At 54.4% G+C, this 15,816-nt stretch overlaps 7 protein-coding genes across 7 annotated transcripts; 4 read left to right on the top strand and 3 right to left on the bottom strand.

Annotated features, from left to right (window-relative positions):
• Positions 1 to 2,304: 2,304 nt before the first annotated feature.
• On the bottom strand, positions 2,305 to 3,396 carry CH63R_10190 (C2H2 finger domain-containing protein; the record flags this gene model as incomplete). Its single annotated transcript, XM_018305164.1, has 1 exon — positions 2,305 to 3,396. One exon carries the CDS (start codon positions 3,394 to 3,396, stop codon positions 2,305 to 2,307), a length of 1,092 nt encoding a protein of 363 aa, XP_018154588.1.
• A 1,128-nt stretch (positions 3,397 to 4,524) lies between these two features.
• On the top strand, positions 4,525 to 5,426 carry CH63R_10189 (Short-chain dehydrogenase; the record flags this gene model as incomplete). Its single annotated transcript, XM_018305163.1, has 4 exons — positions 4,525 to 4,576; positions 4,630 to 4,924; positions 4,977 to 5,283; positions 5,328 to 5,426. The coding sequence occupies 4 exons, from the start codon at positions 4,525 to 4,527 to the stop codon at positions 5,424 to 5,426; spliced, it is 753 nt and encodes a 250-aa protein (XP_018154587.1).
• A 354-nt stretch (positions 5,427 to 5,780) lies between these two features.
• Positions 5,781 to 6,899, bottom strand: CH63R_10188 (CCCH finger dna binding protein; the record flags this gene model as incomplete). The annotated part of the gene is made up of 2 exons (XM_018305162.1): positions 5,781 to 6,216; positions 6,268 to 6,899. The coding sequence occupies 2 exons, from the start codon at positions 6,897 to 6,899 to the stop codon at positions 5,781 to 5,783; spliced, it is 1,068 nt and encodes a 355-aa protein (XP_018154586.1).
• A 2,191-nt stretch (positions 6,900 to 9,090) lies between these two features.
• On the top strand, positions 9,091 to 9,612 carry CH63R_10187 (RNA recognition domain-containing protein containing protein; the record flags this gene model as incomplete). Its single annotated transcript, XM_018305161.1, has 3 exons — positions 9,091 to 9,324; positions 9,378 to 9,407; positions 9,433 to 9,612. The coding sequence occupies 3 exons, from the start codon at positions 9,091 to 9,093 to the stop codon at positions 9,610 to 9,612; spliced, it is 444 nt and encodes a 147-aa protein (XP_018154585.1).
• Positions 9,613 to 10,424: 812 nt separating this feature from the next.
• CH63R_10186 (RNA recognition domain-containing protein containing protein) lies at positions 10,425 to 10,838 on the top strand (the record flags this gene model as incomplete). The annotated part of the gene is made up of 2 exons (XM_018305160.1): positions 10,425 to 10,507; positions 10,562 to 10,838. 2 exons carry the CDS (start codon positions 10,425 to 10,427, stop codon positions 10,836 to 10,838), a joined length of 360 nt encoding a protein of 119 aa, XP_018154584.1.
• A 987-nt stretch (positions 10,839 to 11,825) lies between these two features.
• CH63R_10185 (Wos2) lies at positions 11,826 to 12,721 on the bottom strand (the record flags this gene model as incomplete). Its single annotated transcript, XM_018305159.1, has 3 exons — positions 11,826 to 12,037; positions 12,140 to 12,532; positions 12,694 to 12,721. The coding sequence occupies 3 exons, from the start codon at positions 12,719 to 12,721 to the stop codon at positions 11,826 to 11,828; spliced, it is 633 nt and encodes a 210-aa protein (XP_018154583.1).
• Positions 12,722 to 14,441: 1,720 nt separating this feature from the next.
• Positions 14,442 to 15,194, top strand: CH63R_10184 (Snf7 family protein; the record flags this gene model as incomplete). The annotated part of the gene is made up of 2 exons (XM_018305158.1): positions 14,442 to 14,489; positions 14,556 to 15,194. 2 exons carry the CDS (start codon positions 14,442 to 14,444, stop codon positions 15,192 to 15,194), a joined length of 687 nt encoding a protein of 228 aa, XP_018154582.1.
• Between the last annotated feature and the right edge of the window lie 622 nt (positions 15,195 to 15,816).

Below are 15,816 nucleotides of genomic sequence, written 5' to 3'. Positions count from 1 at the left end.
CCACCATCCGCCTATCCAGTGGTCCTGGGGCAGTGCACCGCCTGACACAGGGGGTAGCCCAGGACCACAGGACCATAGGACAGTACCGCAGCCGGCACGAAACGAGTGCGCTATTGCAGAGGGAATTGGACTCCCGCCAGGTATAGTTGCCAGCCACTGCTTCGCCGGGGGGAGGGGGGAGGCAGACACCGAAGATTCAGGATGGGGACTGGTCGGTTTCCTTTGGCCAGGGATTGTCCGGTTCAGGCGGGCCCCCGGCCTGGGCCCGCCCAGGTTCCATTATTCAATAGGCTGGCTGGCTGGCTGGTCCTTGCGATTGGTGCTCTTTTTGCCGGCCTTTTTCCACGCCTCCCATCGGAAATCGTCTTGGAGAATATTGATTGCGATTCCTCCTCCCTTCTGTAGTCTGTACCTAGCCGGTAGCTTTACGGTATGCGTACTCTGTACCCGTACCTGCCCAGCACCTTTAAAGTCTGTAAGGCATTTCGCTGGTCTGATCCCCTCCCTGACTTGCCCAACTCTATATCTAGCGCTCGCTTCACTATCTGACGGTTGGTTCGGGATCTTGTTTTGAATCGTTCATCTGCAGGGCGGCGGAAACAGGCCGAACAGCGGATGTCGGTTGAGGTCATCTTGTCATGGGGGGTTTCATACTGGGGGAGAGAGAGATAGACACACACACACACACACACGGAGGGAGAGAGGGAAAGGATCAATCGATGCGTTCAAAAGAATAGACCTGAAGATCGGTTCTAGAGTGCTTCCAATGCGGCACGGCATCGACCGGCGGCCGACGGACCCAGGGATGCAATGCAGACGTGAGAGACGGGGGCAACTATTTGGTTCGTCGGAAAGCGGACAACGGCCAACTAGGGAAGGTGGCGAGGGGCGAGTCGGGTTGACGGCGCCGCGTGCCCAGGATTTTTCTAGTTTTTAGCACGCAGACGGATTTGTCTAGGGCTCCAAGATACCGGCACAGTGGCTTGTGGTTGATGGTGTGGTGTTGATGGCCAAAGGACCGAATTGTGGTAGGACATTGAGGGAGGAAAACAGCCTGCCACTACTGATGCAGCAGTGTAGTGTACCAAAGTAGTTTGGTGTTGCTAGCGCAAGGTTGCACGGCGTGGCAAGGCAGGTAGGTAGGTAGGTATGTGGGGATTACACGTTATCGCGGTGGTGCCATTCCTTCTGCTGTATTGAGATGAAGGAGAGTGAGTGCCTTGCAAGTATTGGCCGAGTCCTGTTCGCAGGTCTGACGTGGAATACCAGCGCGACGAAGGCCTTTGCCCCCTACTTGTTTTTTTAATGGGGAGCCTTTTTTTTTTTTTTTTTGTGCTTCAGGCATCTGTGCTCCATTTTGCATTTGCATATGCGTCCCATCTTTGTTCCTTCTGCCGGTGTTTTGCACGAGCCTCTTCTTCAAGGACAGGGGGGTAAACTAAAAACATACATCGTCGACACAACGGGAACCTCGAGGTTACGGAAAACGGGAAAAGGGTTGCCATTGCGCGCCGGATTATTTTTATTTTTATTTTTCTGCGATGGTCGTCGCGGTGCTCTGGCATGCAACGGTCAGCTCGTATCGCCTGCGCGACGCCGACTATTTATTTTGGCCCCGGTGCATGGGGCTTGCGCTCAGTACCAAGCCCTTGGGTTGAGCGTCTGTTTATCACGTTCCTGTCATACTCATCTTCCACATTGTGGCCATCGAAAAACGCGGCGCATTAAAAAGTGCTGGAACGCGAACGAGGGTTGGGATATGTTTCTTGCTAAGCAGCGGCCCCCTGGATGCGGAGGTGTCATTCCACCCACCTCCTCATGCAACGTCCAGCAACCTACCCCCACGAATCACCGCGCATCCCCGCCTATGATGTAAGATGCCCGCTGTGGCCTGAACTGCCAGATTACCAAGAGCCGCAACGCCAAGTCAGCCCTTTCAAAAAGTCATCATGCCTGGACACAACACACTCCGGCTCATCCGCCACCCGTCAAGTGAGGTACTGACAAAGCATCCATGCTGGTCTACCGTCTGGGGAAGTGGAAAACCGTCCAACGGCCTCTCCCCCCCAGCGGCCGAGCCCGTAACCGAAAGGTACAGGGGCCGTCTCTTAACAGCGGGCCCCCCAGTCGTCTTCTATCCCTGAAGAGGCGCAGTCGGTCAACCAACCTTCCTCCGAAACTGTGTCACGAAGCTTGGCCTTTCGGATTCCTGAACCTCGCCGTCCGGTATCTCTTGCTGGTATGGTCCCCGCTTCGATGCAAATCCATTGCCGCTTAAGCTGACTCAGGGCCACGACCCGCTGTTCAATGGTCAACTGCCTCGCTCACCCTCAGCTCCGTTTCGTTGTCTTCCTCTTCGCTTGGCATATTCTGATCTCGCAGGAGCAAAAGGTCCTTGAGCCTTCGCCTGTTGTTGCGCCACGTGTAGAAATCTTCCTCCTTCTGATCCCGGATAGACGGCGTGATCTGGTGGCCCGCCTTGTCAAAAAGGTAGCCCGGGAGTTCGGCCCCATCGTCGGGAGCATATCGTTTGAACGATACCTGCGGCCCGTCCCCTATCTGCCAGGCGATTGGAAGCATATGTAAATCCTGCAAGTGAGATTTGAGGTGTGTTGGTGTGGAGAACGCTTGAGGCGTCTGCTGCTCGGCACATTTGGCCCAGTTACACCCGAATGGTGCCTTTCTCACATGGACTACGAAGACATGCTTTTGCAGCGTCGCAAAATTGTGCAACTCGGCCTGGCATCCCTTCCACTCGCAGATGAAGACGTTGAAATGTGGGTTCAGTCCCTCGTAGATGGCCCTTGGCTGTGGCGATGGTGCTTTCGGTGGCCGTCCTCGTCTTTTCCCAGCGTACATGGCGCCGGTCTTGGGCCTGTCCGGCCGCAGATTTCTCGGTCTCGGCGACGGGGCCTCGCAATGTGGATTTTTTTGCCCCGTGAGATTTGGACGGAAACCCTTTGGCCGGCCACGTTTCCGAGGCGGCGGCGGAAGCGTTGCCCCGTGAGGAGCTGTATCGGATTCGATAGCCGCGGCATCTGGCAAGACCGGCTTGGCGAGGCTCACATCCATTGCCGCTTGAGCAGCCAATCTTCTGAATTGGGGAGACAGGTCCGGCGTGATCAGGTCATCGGCGTCGTCCTCTACTGTCCTTGCGGGAGTCGCCTCTGAGCCCTTTCTTGGGCTTGGGTTGAGAACCACGGCGAACGATGATCGTGGGGCCGGCTGGGCTGTCGATGTCCTCTTCTGAGGGTCTGGCGGGAGCGAAGGCTGTGGTGGCCCAGTGCCAGACCGATTCAGAAACATATCCAGGGTACGTTGGCGTGGTATAGACGGGTTCTCTAAGCCCTTGAACGATGGGACCGCCTCGGCCTCCGTTGGCATAGGCGGGGGCATGATTCAAGCTCGATGTGAAGTGCGGACGAAAAAAAAGCAGAGGACCTAGTGACTGTATTTCTCAGAAACTTGACATTGCCCAATGGAGTGAAGAAGGTTGAGATTTTGCCGAGAGATGGTACAGGTAACGGGTACGAGCTTCAACAGAACCAGCTCATTGGCCCTGTCGTTCGAGAAGGCAGTTAGGTAGTCTGAATGTCAAGGTTGAAGTGTCGAGATGAGCTAACGACGCGTTGATAGGGCGCGACTCGGCCAAGGGGGTGGGAGGGATCGGCTATGAGCGGGGCTCCGTTCTGTCTGTGTTGCCGGCCGAATCTCAGGCCCTCTTTCTCCAACAGAATTTGAATGAGAAGGCGCAGACTCACCCATCTAGTGTCACAAATCAACGAGGATTTTGTCTCATCATTGGAAGCCCCGATGAATTGGACAACTGAATAGCACCTTGGAAATCACCTTCTCAGTATTCGGTGGTGCTATTACCCACTGTCCCCAGTCAGCAACTGATTCCGGGCCAGGTTCACTCAGTGTCTTCATATCCACGGGCGAGCCAGTGCAATTTCTAGAATAGGTTGATATCTGCTTTGGATTTCTTGCTTTTTTTTTCTTTTTTTTCTTCGTCTCCATTCTAGCTGTATACGTATCTGAGAATTGACCAGACGACATTGTGAGTGTGTGGGTGCTTCAGGTGCAACACACAACCGTCGTCCGACCTTGTCCTGCTGGTTCCAACCCAAGTCTCTGCATATGACCTGACATCATTGTGCCACGCTCATAACCGTTGTCGAAATGAAAAAAGATGACTAGCACTTTGAACGCTGGGGGGGGGGAAGCGCTTTGCCAGCATGGAGGTTGATTCTAATCGTTCCCCAGAATTACACTCGGACTGGGCCGGAAGCCGGGAGGGTACATTATTAATCGGTGCACGTCGTTCGGCCCTCCGCAAATGCCGTCATGGATCCGACCAATGGTCTAATCTCACGTACATGCAAGCTCTCTCTCATGTATATTTAAAGTCATCGTCCCCTCGTTTCATTCCCATGATCACTTTCATATTTGCCTCTTGTTCCAAGGATTATTAATCACCACCTCTTAACCCTTTCCCCCATCTCCTCGCTTTGGTATCTGAATATGGCTTCCAAGTCCTTCTACGCCATCATTTCCGGAGTCGGCTCCGGAACAGGTCAGAGTCTACTCATATATATCTGTGCACGGCCGGGGCTAACTCGATTACAGGCCGCGCAGCAGCTATCCGCTTCTCCAAGGCATACACCGTCGTCTTGCTCGCTCGTAAGCCGGAAAGCTACAACTCCATCGTTGACGAGATCAAGCAAGCGGGCGGCCAGGCGTTCGGCCTCACCGCCGACGCTACGGATGAGGCCGCCGTAAATGCCGCCTTCGAGACGATCAAGAATCAGCTTCCCGGAGGCAAGCTTGCCGCCGCAGTATACAACGTCAACGGCGGATTCGCCCGGAAGCCGTTCCTCGAGCTCAAGAGGGAGGAGCTGGATGCCAGCCTCGACGCTGCACCGTACGTAGTCTGGTCCCTGGAACAACCGAGACTTGCTTACACGGAGCCATAGAAAGGGATTTTTCACATTCGCGCAAAAGACGCTGCCTCTACTACTTGAGTCGGTGCCGGAGTCGCCTCACCCGCCATCACTGATTATCACAGGAGCAACGGCGTCCATCAAAGGCTCTGCCTTGTTCGGGTCGTTTGCTGCCGGTAAATTCGCCCTTCGTGCTCTAGGCCAGTCCCTGGCTCGCGAGTTTGGACCCAAGGGCGTTCATGTATCACATGCAATCATTGACGGAGGTATCGACACACCTTGGGGCAAGGATTTTGTTGCCAACAATGGCGTAGAAGACGGCAAGATTTCCCCAGACGCTGTAGGTCCAGATCATACTCGCCGCATGGAACCTTGGCTAACCAGTCCGACCAGATTGCGGAGACCTACTGGCATCTGCACACGCAACACCGGTCTGCCTTTACCCAAGAGGTTGATATCAGACCCTATGTAGAGAAATTCTGAGCGGAAGGGCCTTTCTATGACTTGAAGAGCCGAGCCGAGATGCCAACGTTGTAATACGGAAGATTCGCCACCATAAACCATGGCGCGTCTAAGTATTTAGAGACCTCAAAAATGATATCCCAGTGATAGCCTCACATATACCCATCTTCGGATCGGTACAGTGCACGTCGCGAACGTAGTCATACTTCATTGATCTTAGGGTGAGAGAGTAGACGAATCCGCCATCGTGGCCTGGCGTAGCATCCACGCGGCCGCCGGTTGAACCTGGTCATGCAGGTGCTCGAATCGGCCTGTCTCGTGGTGATGCTCGCAGCCTCGGGCGAGTACATGAAGATTGCTTCATCGTTAGCAAATTCAGGATCCGGACGCCTCGGCAACTGCCGTGTTCGTTTCCGCCGGCGGAAGCGTGCCGCCGTTGATTGCCAGCAGACGCTCCTCTTCCCTCCTGATGCGAAGAGCCTCGGTCTCGGCCCGCAGCTTCTCCAAGTTCCAGACTCCGTCGTCGTCGTCCTCTTCCTCCTCGTCGTCCTCTGTTGTACGCCAGTTGCCACTCTCGAAAAGTGCACGACCAGTTGCCTCCTTGGCTTTCTTGGCCTGCTCCTCGGCAGCTTTCTTGTCCAAGCGTTCCTTCTTCCACTTGGCGAATGACTCGGGCGTGACTGGTGTGAGGGTTCCAGTAAGTTTGTGTCGTTCGGACTCGAGGAAGTCTTCGAGGGTAAGGGTCTTGAGGGGAGACTTGTCCAACAAGGCCTTCTCGGCGGCTCGTTGTTCCTTGGTCTTGAGAATGAATCTGGGGAGTCTGGTTAGTCTTCAACTTCACCTCTGGCCGCAGTTGACTTACCCCGGTGGCAAAGCATGCTTGTATTTGCACTTGTCGCCTCCGTTTGGACAGACCCAGAACCATCCGTACTTGCCGTCCTCGATGGCCTCGACAAAGAACTTGCAGACCTTGTCGGTAGTGGTTTGTTGGTTGCCCTTCTTGGAGAGGACAACCGAACGGAGCTTCTCCTCGTCCCAGTCGGCAGATGTCTCGGCCTTCTTCTTCTCCTCCTCTTCCTTGCGGGTATCCGTATACAAGTTCTTCTTTACCGTCTTTCGTTCATCTTCGAGATTGTGAGAAAACTTGCACTTCTTGCCTTTCTCACAGTTGCCCTTCTTGAAGAAGATGCAGACGACGGTCTTGGGATCGACACCGAAAGGCACCTTTTGAATCTGTGCGGGCTTGTTCAGGAGCAGCTCGGTCTCCCTCTTGGCATCTTCCGCTGCCTTCTTCTCTCTCTCCCTTTGCGCCTTCTCTGCCTCTTTGCGCTTCTGCTCAGCGCTGCCGCCGTTCTTCATCGACGAGTGCAGTTGGGCAATCTGCTTCTGGGCCGCGCCTCCTTTCTTGTTCTTCATACCAAAGGTTTTGTCCTCAAGGGCCTTGCCGGCCGCCGGCTTCTTGGCGGCGCCCTTGTCATTCTTCTTCGGAGGCATCTTGGCGGGGTAATCGGTTGTGCGACTCAGGAAAAGTTGATGGATTGAAGTGGAAAACTTCCGAGACGAAGAGATGGCCGCTTCGGCTGGGGTTCAGTCTAGGTTGTGTTGTTCTGTGGTTGACAGCGGTCGGGGGCTAGCAGGTTCCGCTGAGATCGACGCAACGTAAAAAAGTCGACACTGAATGTGCAAAGAGTGGGAGAGGCGTGGATGAAGTCAGAAGTTCAAGGCACAGTGGGCGGGTCACGTGAAGGGCTGGCATTGGTGGGGGCGGAGGGAGTGTCAGCGCATAGCAGACTCGACAAGGGGGACCGGGGTTACGGCAATAGAAATGGAGGAAGCAAGCAAGGAAGTCACTACAGCGGCCGGCCTAGCGCCAAAAGCTCCAGTGGTCTAGTTGTCCGTTCCGCTCAACACCATCCTCTTCTCAAGCTCTATGTGCGACGTCGAAGCATTCAAACTCACCAAACCTGACGTCCAAACGATCCAGCATTAGAACAATGTAAGTCGAGATCTTTTCGAGCTATTCTATAACCGGGATTGGAAAGTACAGCAAGCTCATACTCCGAGTCGCAGACATTCAGAGCTACCTACCTGCCACGACACCCATAGCACCGTTGCGCAAACGATCCCGAGGCCATCATGATTTCCGACAACGATCTCTACCGCCTCGCAATTTTCCTCGGCTCCGCTGCCATGGTTCTGATTATTCTCTACCACTATGTCGAAGTCAACAAAGAAGAGGAGCTGCCGGCGAAGGCTGCGGGCCCCGCGAAGCCCGCGAAGGCTGTGTCATAAGAGGCGTGTAGCTGCACGGAATTGAGGCAATGATAACCAGGGGAAGACCAGCTGTACAATACCCGACGATGAAAAAAGCAGAGCGTTTGCAATTACTCCATGACGGTGCCACGCCGTGGGCGACACAAGGGCACAATCGGCATCGGAAGGGACAAATGATGGCGGACACGGCGATAGAGACTCTTGCCGCAGGTCAGCACCGCGCTTCATAGAGCTCCGAGCCGTTTTGATGTGCGGTGAAAGCGGCAGATAATCGGAAGGGGCCATCAAGTCCTCGTTCCAACGTACACAATTCAAGCTTTCAAGCACCACCTTTTGGCCGAGACTCGCTTCAGCTTGGGCAGGCATGTTCTCGACGCAACCTTAAGCTTGCATTTGACATGCGGTTCGTTGCCAAGTGCCAGAAACGAAGACTTGCAAGACCGAACATTTTGCGTCAGGGAGAAGCTGCCTAGGCAGCTTCGGCAGTCGCTCTTGAACCGAAAGAAAGTACTGCAAAACTCCAACCCCGTTGAGGCCACCAGTTCCACCCAATTACGAGTAGAATGGTTCGCCTTGTCTGGTTGATATTGCCTTACCCAGACTTAGGTTGAAGGATACTAGATCGCCTTGCCAAAGGGTAATGCCCCTCTCCACCTTCAATTCAGCATCGTCACTGTGGCGTAACCCTCTGGACTGTTAGTACTCCGCGTGTTGATTTCTATTGCTAAAATTTCTGTAGACACGCGCAGGAAGGAAACGGACGGAGGGATGCTATGAAAATGTAGCGAACGTGCTTGAGCAGTGAGATAGAACAACATTGACAGACAGGGAGATGTGGCCGAGCGAGTACCTAGGAGGCAGCAGCTTGTGTGGACCCCTGTCTTCGAGCCTGAAACAGACTAGCGCCTTTTATTCGCCGCCCAAGGACTGGAGTCTTTACCTCAGGCCCCTCTTGTTTTGGTCAGGCGCGCCCGCAGCCTGCCGCTTCGCGCAGGGCCAGACGACACTTCCCGCTGGCAAAAACTGGCCTGTCTCCTTTCCGTTTCCGCCTCCCCTTCCTTCCGCATCCTTCCTTCTCCAACCCTGGGCCACCCTCACAAAACCCAACTCTACAAGGCCTCTTGACCTCTACAGATCGCATTCTCCTTCCCTCGCTGCATCGCATCCGCAGCTTTTGTGTTCTTCGTCACTTTCTTCTTCAAACCGACCACTTCTCACAAGACCTACATCGTCGCGCAAACCATCCGACGCGTCGAATTATTCTTTTACTTCGCCACAACCTGACCTCACATCGCGCTCTTCGCTGTACCAGTAGGAAGAAGACGCCATCGACCCAGCTGCCAGTCCACTGCAGCGAATTTGTCACAGACACTTTATCAAAACATCCGACTATTCCAAATCCACATCCATCATGTCTGGCAAGCTCGACCAGTCTCTTGACGAGATTCTCTCGACTCAGCGCCGCTCTGCCGGCGGACCCGGTCGCCGCTCCCAGCGACGATCCACTGGTGGTCGTCCCGCAGCCGCAGCCCCAGTTGGCGGTGTTCAGAAGACATCGAAGCCTGCGCGTGCGGCCGCAAACAAGCCCAACGCTGCCAAGCCTGCGCCAGGCACTGGTGACAGCAAGGTCATCGTGAGCAACTTGGTAGGTTTATCTTCTCCCGTCAGGCTACCAGACACTAACTAACATATTCAAAGCCCAAGGATGTCAACGAGCAACAGATCAAGGTATGTTGCCGATAAGGCTCTTCAGCTGTCGGACTTTGTTCGACATGTCATTTCTCGCCCGTCCTCCTTCCCAGCCGGCGTCGTAGCGAGATCAAACCTTTGGGTGGCCATTGCCACTTGCCAACCGGAATTTGCCAAGACGCCGCAAGACTCCTTCCACGATACTGCGATCCTGAAATACGGCGCAGAATCCTTCGGAAGTTGAGCACATCCCTGTCGCGCGATCACAGTATCCCTCTCGAGTAGCCTGGTCAGCACTCGAGCAGATGGTACCGCCGACTGAAAACGCGGGATGTTGGCTGTCTATGACGCATATCCACATGATCAGCTTTGTCTGATGCTGCTCGCTCAGCACGACAATGCGATCTAGAGTCTTTCCCAGCGAGCACAGCAGTGAGCATCGGCACAGTATAGATGATGGCTTCGATATTCGGCTTCATTGCTTTCGAAATGCCAATCTCTTGGGCTTTTGGGTTGTGCTCATGTGGAATTTGAAGTCCACAAGACGATCTTAGGTGTGGTCTGAAGGCCCCCCTGGTTCGAGTTTGGCCTGCAACAGCTGTTACGACTTGGGGTGATACCCTCCGACTTGATAGCGACTGAGCACGAGACGATCCCATGCGTGGACTTCCGGGGGCTAGACGCCGACGCGCGCACTAACGCTCACTGCTCTGCTCGCTGTCACGTTTCGCGTGCTCTCAACTACTTGGATTTCTCGGTCTTTTGCCCCAGTGCGGCGCGGATTCGGACGACGATCGTGACTAAAAAAACCAACGCTTGCGGATAACTAACATCGACTTTCCCCTCAGGAGTACTTCATCACATCAGTTGGACCTATCAAAAGAGTGGAAATCTCCTACGGACCCAACTCTGTCAGTCGCGGCATTGCCAACATTACCTTCCGCGAGCCTGATGGCGCTAGCAAGGCCTTTCAGAAGCTGAACGGTCTTCTCGTCGACAACCGTCCCATCAAGGTGCGATCTACTCTGCTCTGCGTCTCTACACAAGTCTAACTCTATGCAGATCGAGATTGTCGTTGGTGCTTCCCAAGCAGCTAACGTAATTCCGCCCACTAAGAAGTCGCTTGCCGAGCGCACCACGTAAGTGTCAATGCAACATGCACTCTTAGGAAGCAATACTGACCGAGTCAAAAGTCAGCCTAAAGCCCAGCCCAAGTCTGCGGCCAACGACAAGCGCAACAACGCCAATGCCAACAAGGGCGCTGCTGCTGCTCCCGGCGCTCGTGGCAAGAAGCCCCAGCGCCGCGTACGCACCACCCGCCCTACGAAGAAGACCGCGGAGGAGTTGGACTCGGAGATGGCTGACTACTTTGAGTCGAGCGCCAACCCCGCTGGCGAGAATGCCGCCGCCCCTGCTGCGGCTCCGGCCGCCACTGGCGGCGATGCCCCTATGGAGGACGAGATCATGTAAGGACGTCGCAGTTAAGCTTGATCTCAAGCTCGCCTATGGAACCCCAGGATTTGAGGAGGCCTAAGAAGTACATTGCGCGGGGATGCCCATGATCTTTCCCTTTCTTTTCGCGCTTTGTGGAGCACTCTTACAGACTGCTGGAAGGAGAGCGAGCACATGGAGGCGTCGGGATTATGGCCTCGGTTTTGACATGACTTGTTTTTTCAAGCTTGCAGATTGCCTCACTCAACCCTCCAGCACCAACCCAAAACACTACAAAACGGTGTTTCCAGCCTCATTGAGAAGGAACACCTACCAACCATTCGTCTGCTTCGCCCAGGTTATAGCAGGGCTTGTATTATAGCGAACCCCCCCAGTAGGACAGACTTAATTGCACAAAGCGCCGGGCCCCCAATTCTACATGTCTACATTTGTGATACTGCGATGTTGAATCCACATTTGCATATTCAAGTTCCTATGAAGCCACTTGTTGTGGTCTTGGACCAATCTGCCGTGTGGGTGTTTGTCAGGTTTTAAAGTGGTACACTAACTGCGATTTGTAGCGTCATGATTCAGTATATCCCTGTGTTACCTACCCACTCATGGACGACAAGACAAGCGGGGCACAATAAAACGAGGATTGCAGGATATCATCAGTCAAAAGAATGCATGGTCGGAATCGTCGGATCAATTCGTCTTTTGAAACAAACTCGGGCACCAACTGCCTACAAGGAACCAGACGATCGTATTGAGACAGTAACAAGAGAATCGTGGTATCTCATCCGCTGAACACCTCCCCTCCTCCGTTTCTCTCGCGCCGCCGGGGATGGAGCAAACAGTCCCAAAATTTCACGAATTATCTTTCTTGTCATCGTTTGATTTCAAAAGGGAGTGCATTCAGGTCGTTAGTCTAGAGCGTAATCCACGGTCTTCGTGCGGCCGAATATGCAGGCCGACTACTGCCGCGAAACCGTCTCGGTATGAGTTTTGGGTAGAGGGAGAAATGCTTTATTTCTCCGCAGCCTTGGCGTCGGCGACGGCAGCAGCGGCCTTGCCGTCATCCTTGCCGTCGTCCTCACCCTCCAGAGCCGGCATGTCGTCATCGTCCTCGCCCTCTTCGTCTTCCAGATCTCCCAAGTCGGGTCCACCGCCGCCACCAAGCTTGGAGAAGTCGATGCCACCGAAGTCGCCGCCAGCACCTCCCATGCCGGGCATGCCGCCTGTTGGTCTTTGTGTTAGCTCATGATGTTCGGGAGAAAGGGGCGTTGATAATGCGACCCGCCAGCGCGGGGCACTGTGGCCTATGGTGCAAGGTTACGTACCCATGCCGCCGAACTGAGAGAAGTCCTCCTCGGTTGCCTCGTCCTGCTCGTCCTCGTCGACCCACTTGTCGAAGTCGGTCTTAAGGAAGTGGACTTTCTTGGCCTCCTTGAGCAGGCGGGGCCAGTACTCTTCCTTGAGCTCCTTCTTTTGGAGCTTGAGCTCGACGTTCTTGCCGGTGTGGATGATTTTGCTCTCGGCGGGGTCGATCTCGGCGTAGAACTCGAGGTCTACAGCATACGAGCGCTTCAGGCTGTCGGAGTGGCCGCTGAAAGACAGGCCGGTGGGCTTGAGGTCAAGCTTGAGGTTGGAAGCGGGCACATCGGGGACTGTGATTGTCACGTAGACAAAGTTCTTGGAGGCATCAGATGTGCTGGAGCGCTGAGCCCAGAGGACTGTTGGAGAGAGGCACTGTTAGCTTTCGAACCTGGTTCCGCCTCATGTCGATGCTGGGTGTGCAGGGAACGGAAATGAGAACTTCGTGTCGGAGATAATGGAACGGCGGTTGGCATTGTCCAATGCGACAATAAGGGAGGGGGTTAGAGCTTGCACGAACCTTCAGGAGTTAACGTGGTAGCAGACATTTTGCTGGATGGTGATGTGTCGTGTAAGGAGCTATGACGGGGGGATGAGGGGTAGTCCTCTTTTTACGCGGAGCGCAAATGAGTCGCAAGTAGGCAAGTCGCAAATGACAAGACGATCAAGTAAGAAGGATGTCAAGAGACGCTGTAGTTGTGTGAAGAATTGACACCGATTTGTTTGAGTTGCAGAAGGAAAGAGTTTGTAGTCAGAGTGTGGGAAGGAAGAGAAGCTGGAAGGAGGTTGTGAGGCTACGGGTTGGAAAAGGCTGGGTGGGGGGGGCCCTTGATTGGGGGTGGTGGTGAGGTCGGTTACCGCCTGGAGAGATCACGGGCAATTGTAGAAGGCGCTCGAATCCGAAAGATTTGGCGGCAACCCACACTAGGTACTTGGGTAGGCAAACGGCCGGAGCACAGAGCGCCTGTGCTGCAGAGCTTGCACCAGCACTGGGCTACTGGGGAAGCGGAGGCGGCCAACCGCTGGCAGTACTGGCACCATGATTGGATTACTGCGGACCGGACCCTGGCAGGGCTGAACGTACAGCAAGAAATCCCGTCCCTCCTCTTTCTCCCTCTGTCTCTCCCTCTCTCTATGCCAGTGCCATGCCCTGTGCCAGGTACTACGATGTACCTGGCGCCTCTTCCTGCCATTCCAGTTGCTGCCAGGTACTTCCATTTGTGTGGGACTTTGGCTCCAGAACCAGGTAACTTGATCCCCGTTTCCCCCTCTCTGCTGACGTTTGCCATGAAGCACTCAGAAAGTGTGCTGCAGGCAAAGCCAGCATCCACTCAGATTACTGTTCAGGCCTATTTTGTGGGGTTGTAGGAGGCTGGAAAGAAGTCTGGTCGGTTTTTGGTTTTGGTTTAATTTTGGGAGCTGTCAAGTAGGAAAATGGACACAAAACTCGGGCGTACATCTGCTGTGTTTCTTGTGTCAGCTAGCTACTGTGAGGGGGCTAGAACCGTGGATTGTATCCGAGACCGAAGTCTGTTCTCAACAACGTTTTCCTAGACTCGTCATACAGCCCGGCCCAAAGAACAGTGTGCTTGTCATGTTACTGACTTCGTCCTGTCTTTTTTGATTTGGTTAATGGTGCAGTGAGATTATCGTGGGCCCCCTGTTTGTCTGCTGAGTCCCTTAATCACCAGGGGTCTCTTATTTGCTATAATACGGCCCGTCCGGAACACGCGATTCGTCCATCGAAGTACGATCGGGGAGGAACTGAGTGCGTAGCATGATTCACGTTGATGCCAAATGAGCCTGTCCCAACTGCATGAGCTTGTGCTTACAGCACTACCACCGATTGTAGATGTGACGCTCGACCTCCAAGCTGAATCTTATGCTTGCTGAAGGAGAACGCCTCCGAAAAGCTGACATAATCCTCCAGCCAAGCGTGAATAGCCGACGTTTTCCTTGCGGCGTATGCCCAATAAATACATAGTACTATCTCATTCGGTTACCTGTTTATATGCATATAGATCACCTTCTCCACGTGACGATAATCCCCCACCACACGCCGTATCAGTCGACGCAGCAAGCAGGGAATGACGACACATCGCTTTCAACCCAAGGCAGCGCTCATTGATCCTGTCAGATAGACGAGGCTGGTGACAGCCCGACACGCATCCACAAACCATCCACCTGCTACCACGATTGAACGCGAATATCCCTCTTTTTGTCGGTGGATTGACGACCTGCGGCCATTTCCGTGCCGATAAGCCCATCATGGAGACGCTCAAAGCGTTGTTCGTCAAGCCTGACCCGCAGCAGCAGGTACATTGAGCCCATCATGACACTCGCACTCGAGGCGTGAGACGCTAACGGAAACATGCTCGCCAGCTGCGGAAATGCAACGCCCTCATCCGTTCCAACATCCGTAAACTAGACCGCGACATCAACCAAGTCAGACAAGTGGAAGCCAAGACGAAGAACCTCATCCTTCAGGCCGATAAGCGGGCGCAGCGAGACCCTACGAGGCAGAAGCAAGCACAGAAGGAGGCCCGCGACTTCGCGCGCGAGCTCATCCGGGCACGGAAGACCAGCAACCGGCTCGTCACGTCCAAGGCGCAGCTCAACAGCGTACAGATGCAGGTTAACGAGGCTTTCGCCGTGCGCAAGATCGAGGGCAGCATCCGCGCAAGCGTCGGCGTGATGAAGGACGTCAATCGCCTGATCCGGTTGCCTGAGCTGGCTGGAACGATGCAGGAGCTGAGCGTGGAGTTGATGAAAGCCGGCATCATCGAGGAGATGGTCGGCGAGAGCCTGCCCGAGGATATGGACGAGTTTGAGGAGGAGGAGGCTGAGGGCGAGGTTGACAAGGTCCTCGGGGAGATTCTCAAGGATCGTATGCCCAAGGAGCAGATGCCCGCGGTACCGGTCCACCAGGAGCCCAAACCGGTCGAGGCCGAGGAGGAAGAAGAAGACGCCGAGGCCATGATGGACCAGATGCGCAACAGGCTCGAGGCCCTGCGCAGCTGATGGCTTGCATGTTCGATAAAGACGGCGTATGGCGTTTTTTTTGTGTCAGAGCCGGTCGTCTGATCAGCTCGAGTTCGCAGAGAAGAAATATTTCCATGGGGTCTGGATACAGCGTCGCAGAGACGCCCGCCAACGATGGTTGGGCGGTTCTCTTCTATTCCTCGTCTGGTTGCTCTTGTTCTCGAGGGCCATTCATTTCGTTTCGTCCGGCGTTTGGAGTAGCCGTGATTCAGCAGTATACAGTCTCTTGACGCCTCAAGAGGCGGAATCCATTACCCATAGGCCATGGGATGCGGCAAGGTTTCTTTACTTGGCCAACTGCATGGAGTTGAAGTTTTGGAAAGAGATATTACAAATGAGAAGATGCCATGACGATGCCACACTTGCTTAACTCGAGGGTGCCGTGTTGCCATGGTGATGTTGAACAAATCAACTCACAAAGGGGCAGAAGTCAATAACTCCTGAAGGCGTCGTTGAGGCTTGGCGAGCTCACCATCTCGTTCGAGGAGCACCAGTTTCAGTTTCTGCAGCTTCGCAAGCCCTCTTCATTTGCATAGAAGTTGTTAATCGAAATCACGAAATGAAAGAGCGTGTCGAACATGCCGTAACCGTATGGAGGACG

This window comes from Colletotrichum higginsianum (assembly GCF_001672515.1).
Source record: "Colletotrichum higginsianum IMI 349063 chromosome 7 map unlocalized unitig_7, whole genome shotgun sequence".
Taxonomy (NCBI): domain Eukaryota; kingdom Fungi; phylum Ascomycota; class Sordariomycetes; order Glomerellales; family Glomerellaceae; genus Colletotrichum; species Colletotrichum higginsianum.
This window is presented reverse-complemented; position numbering and strand designations above follow the sequence as displayed.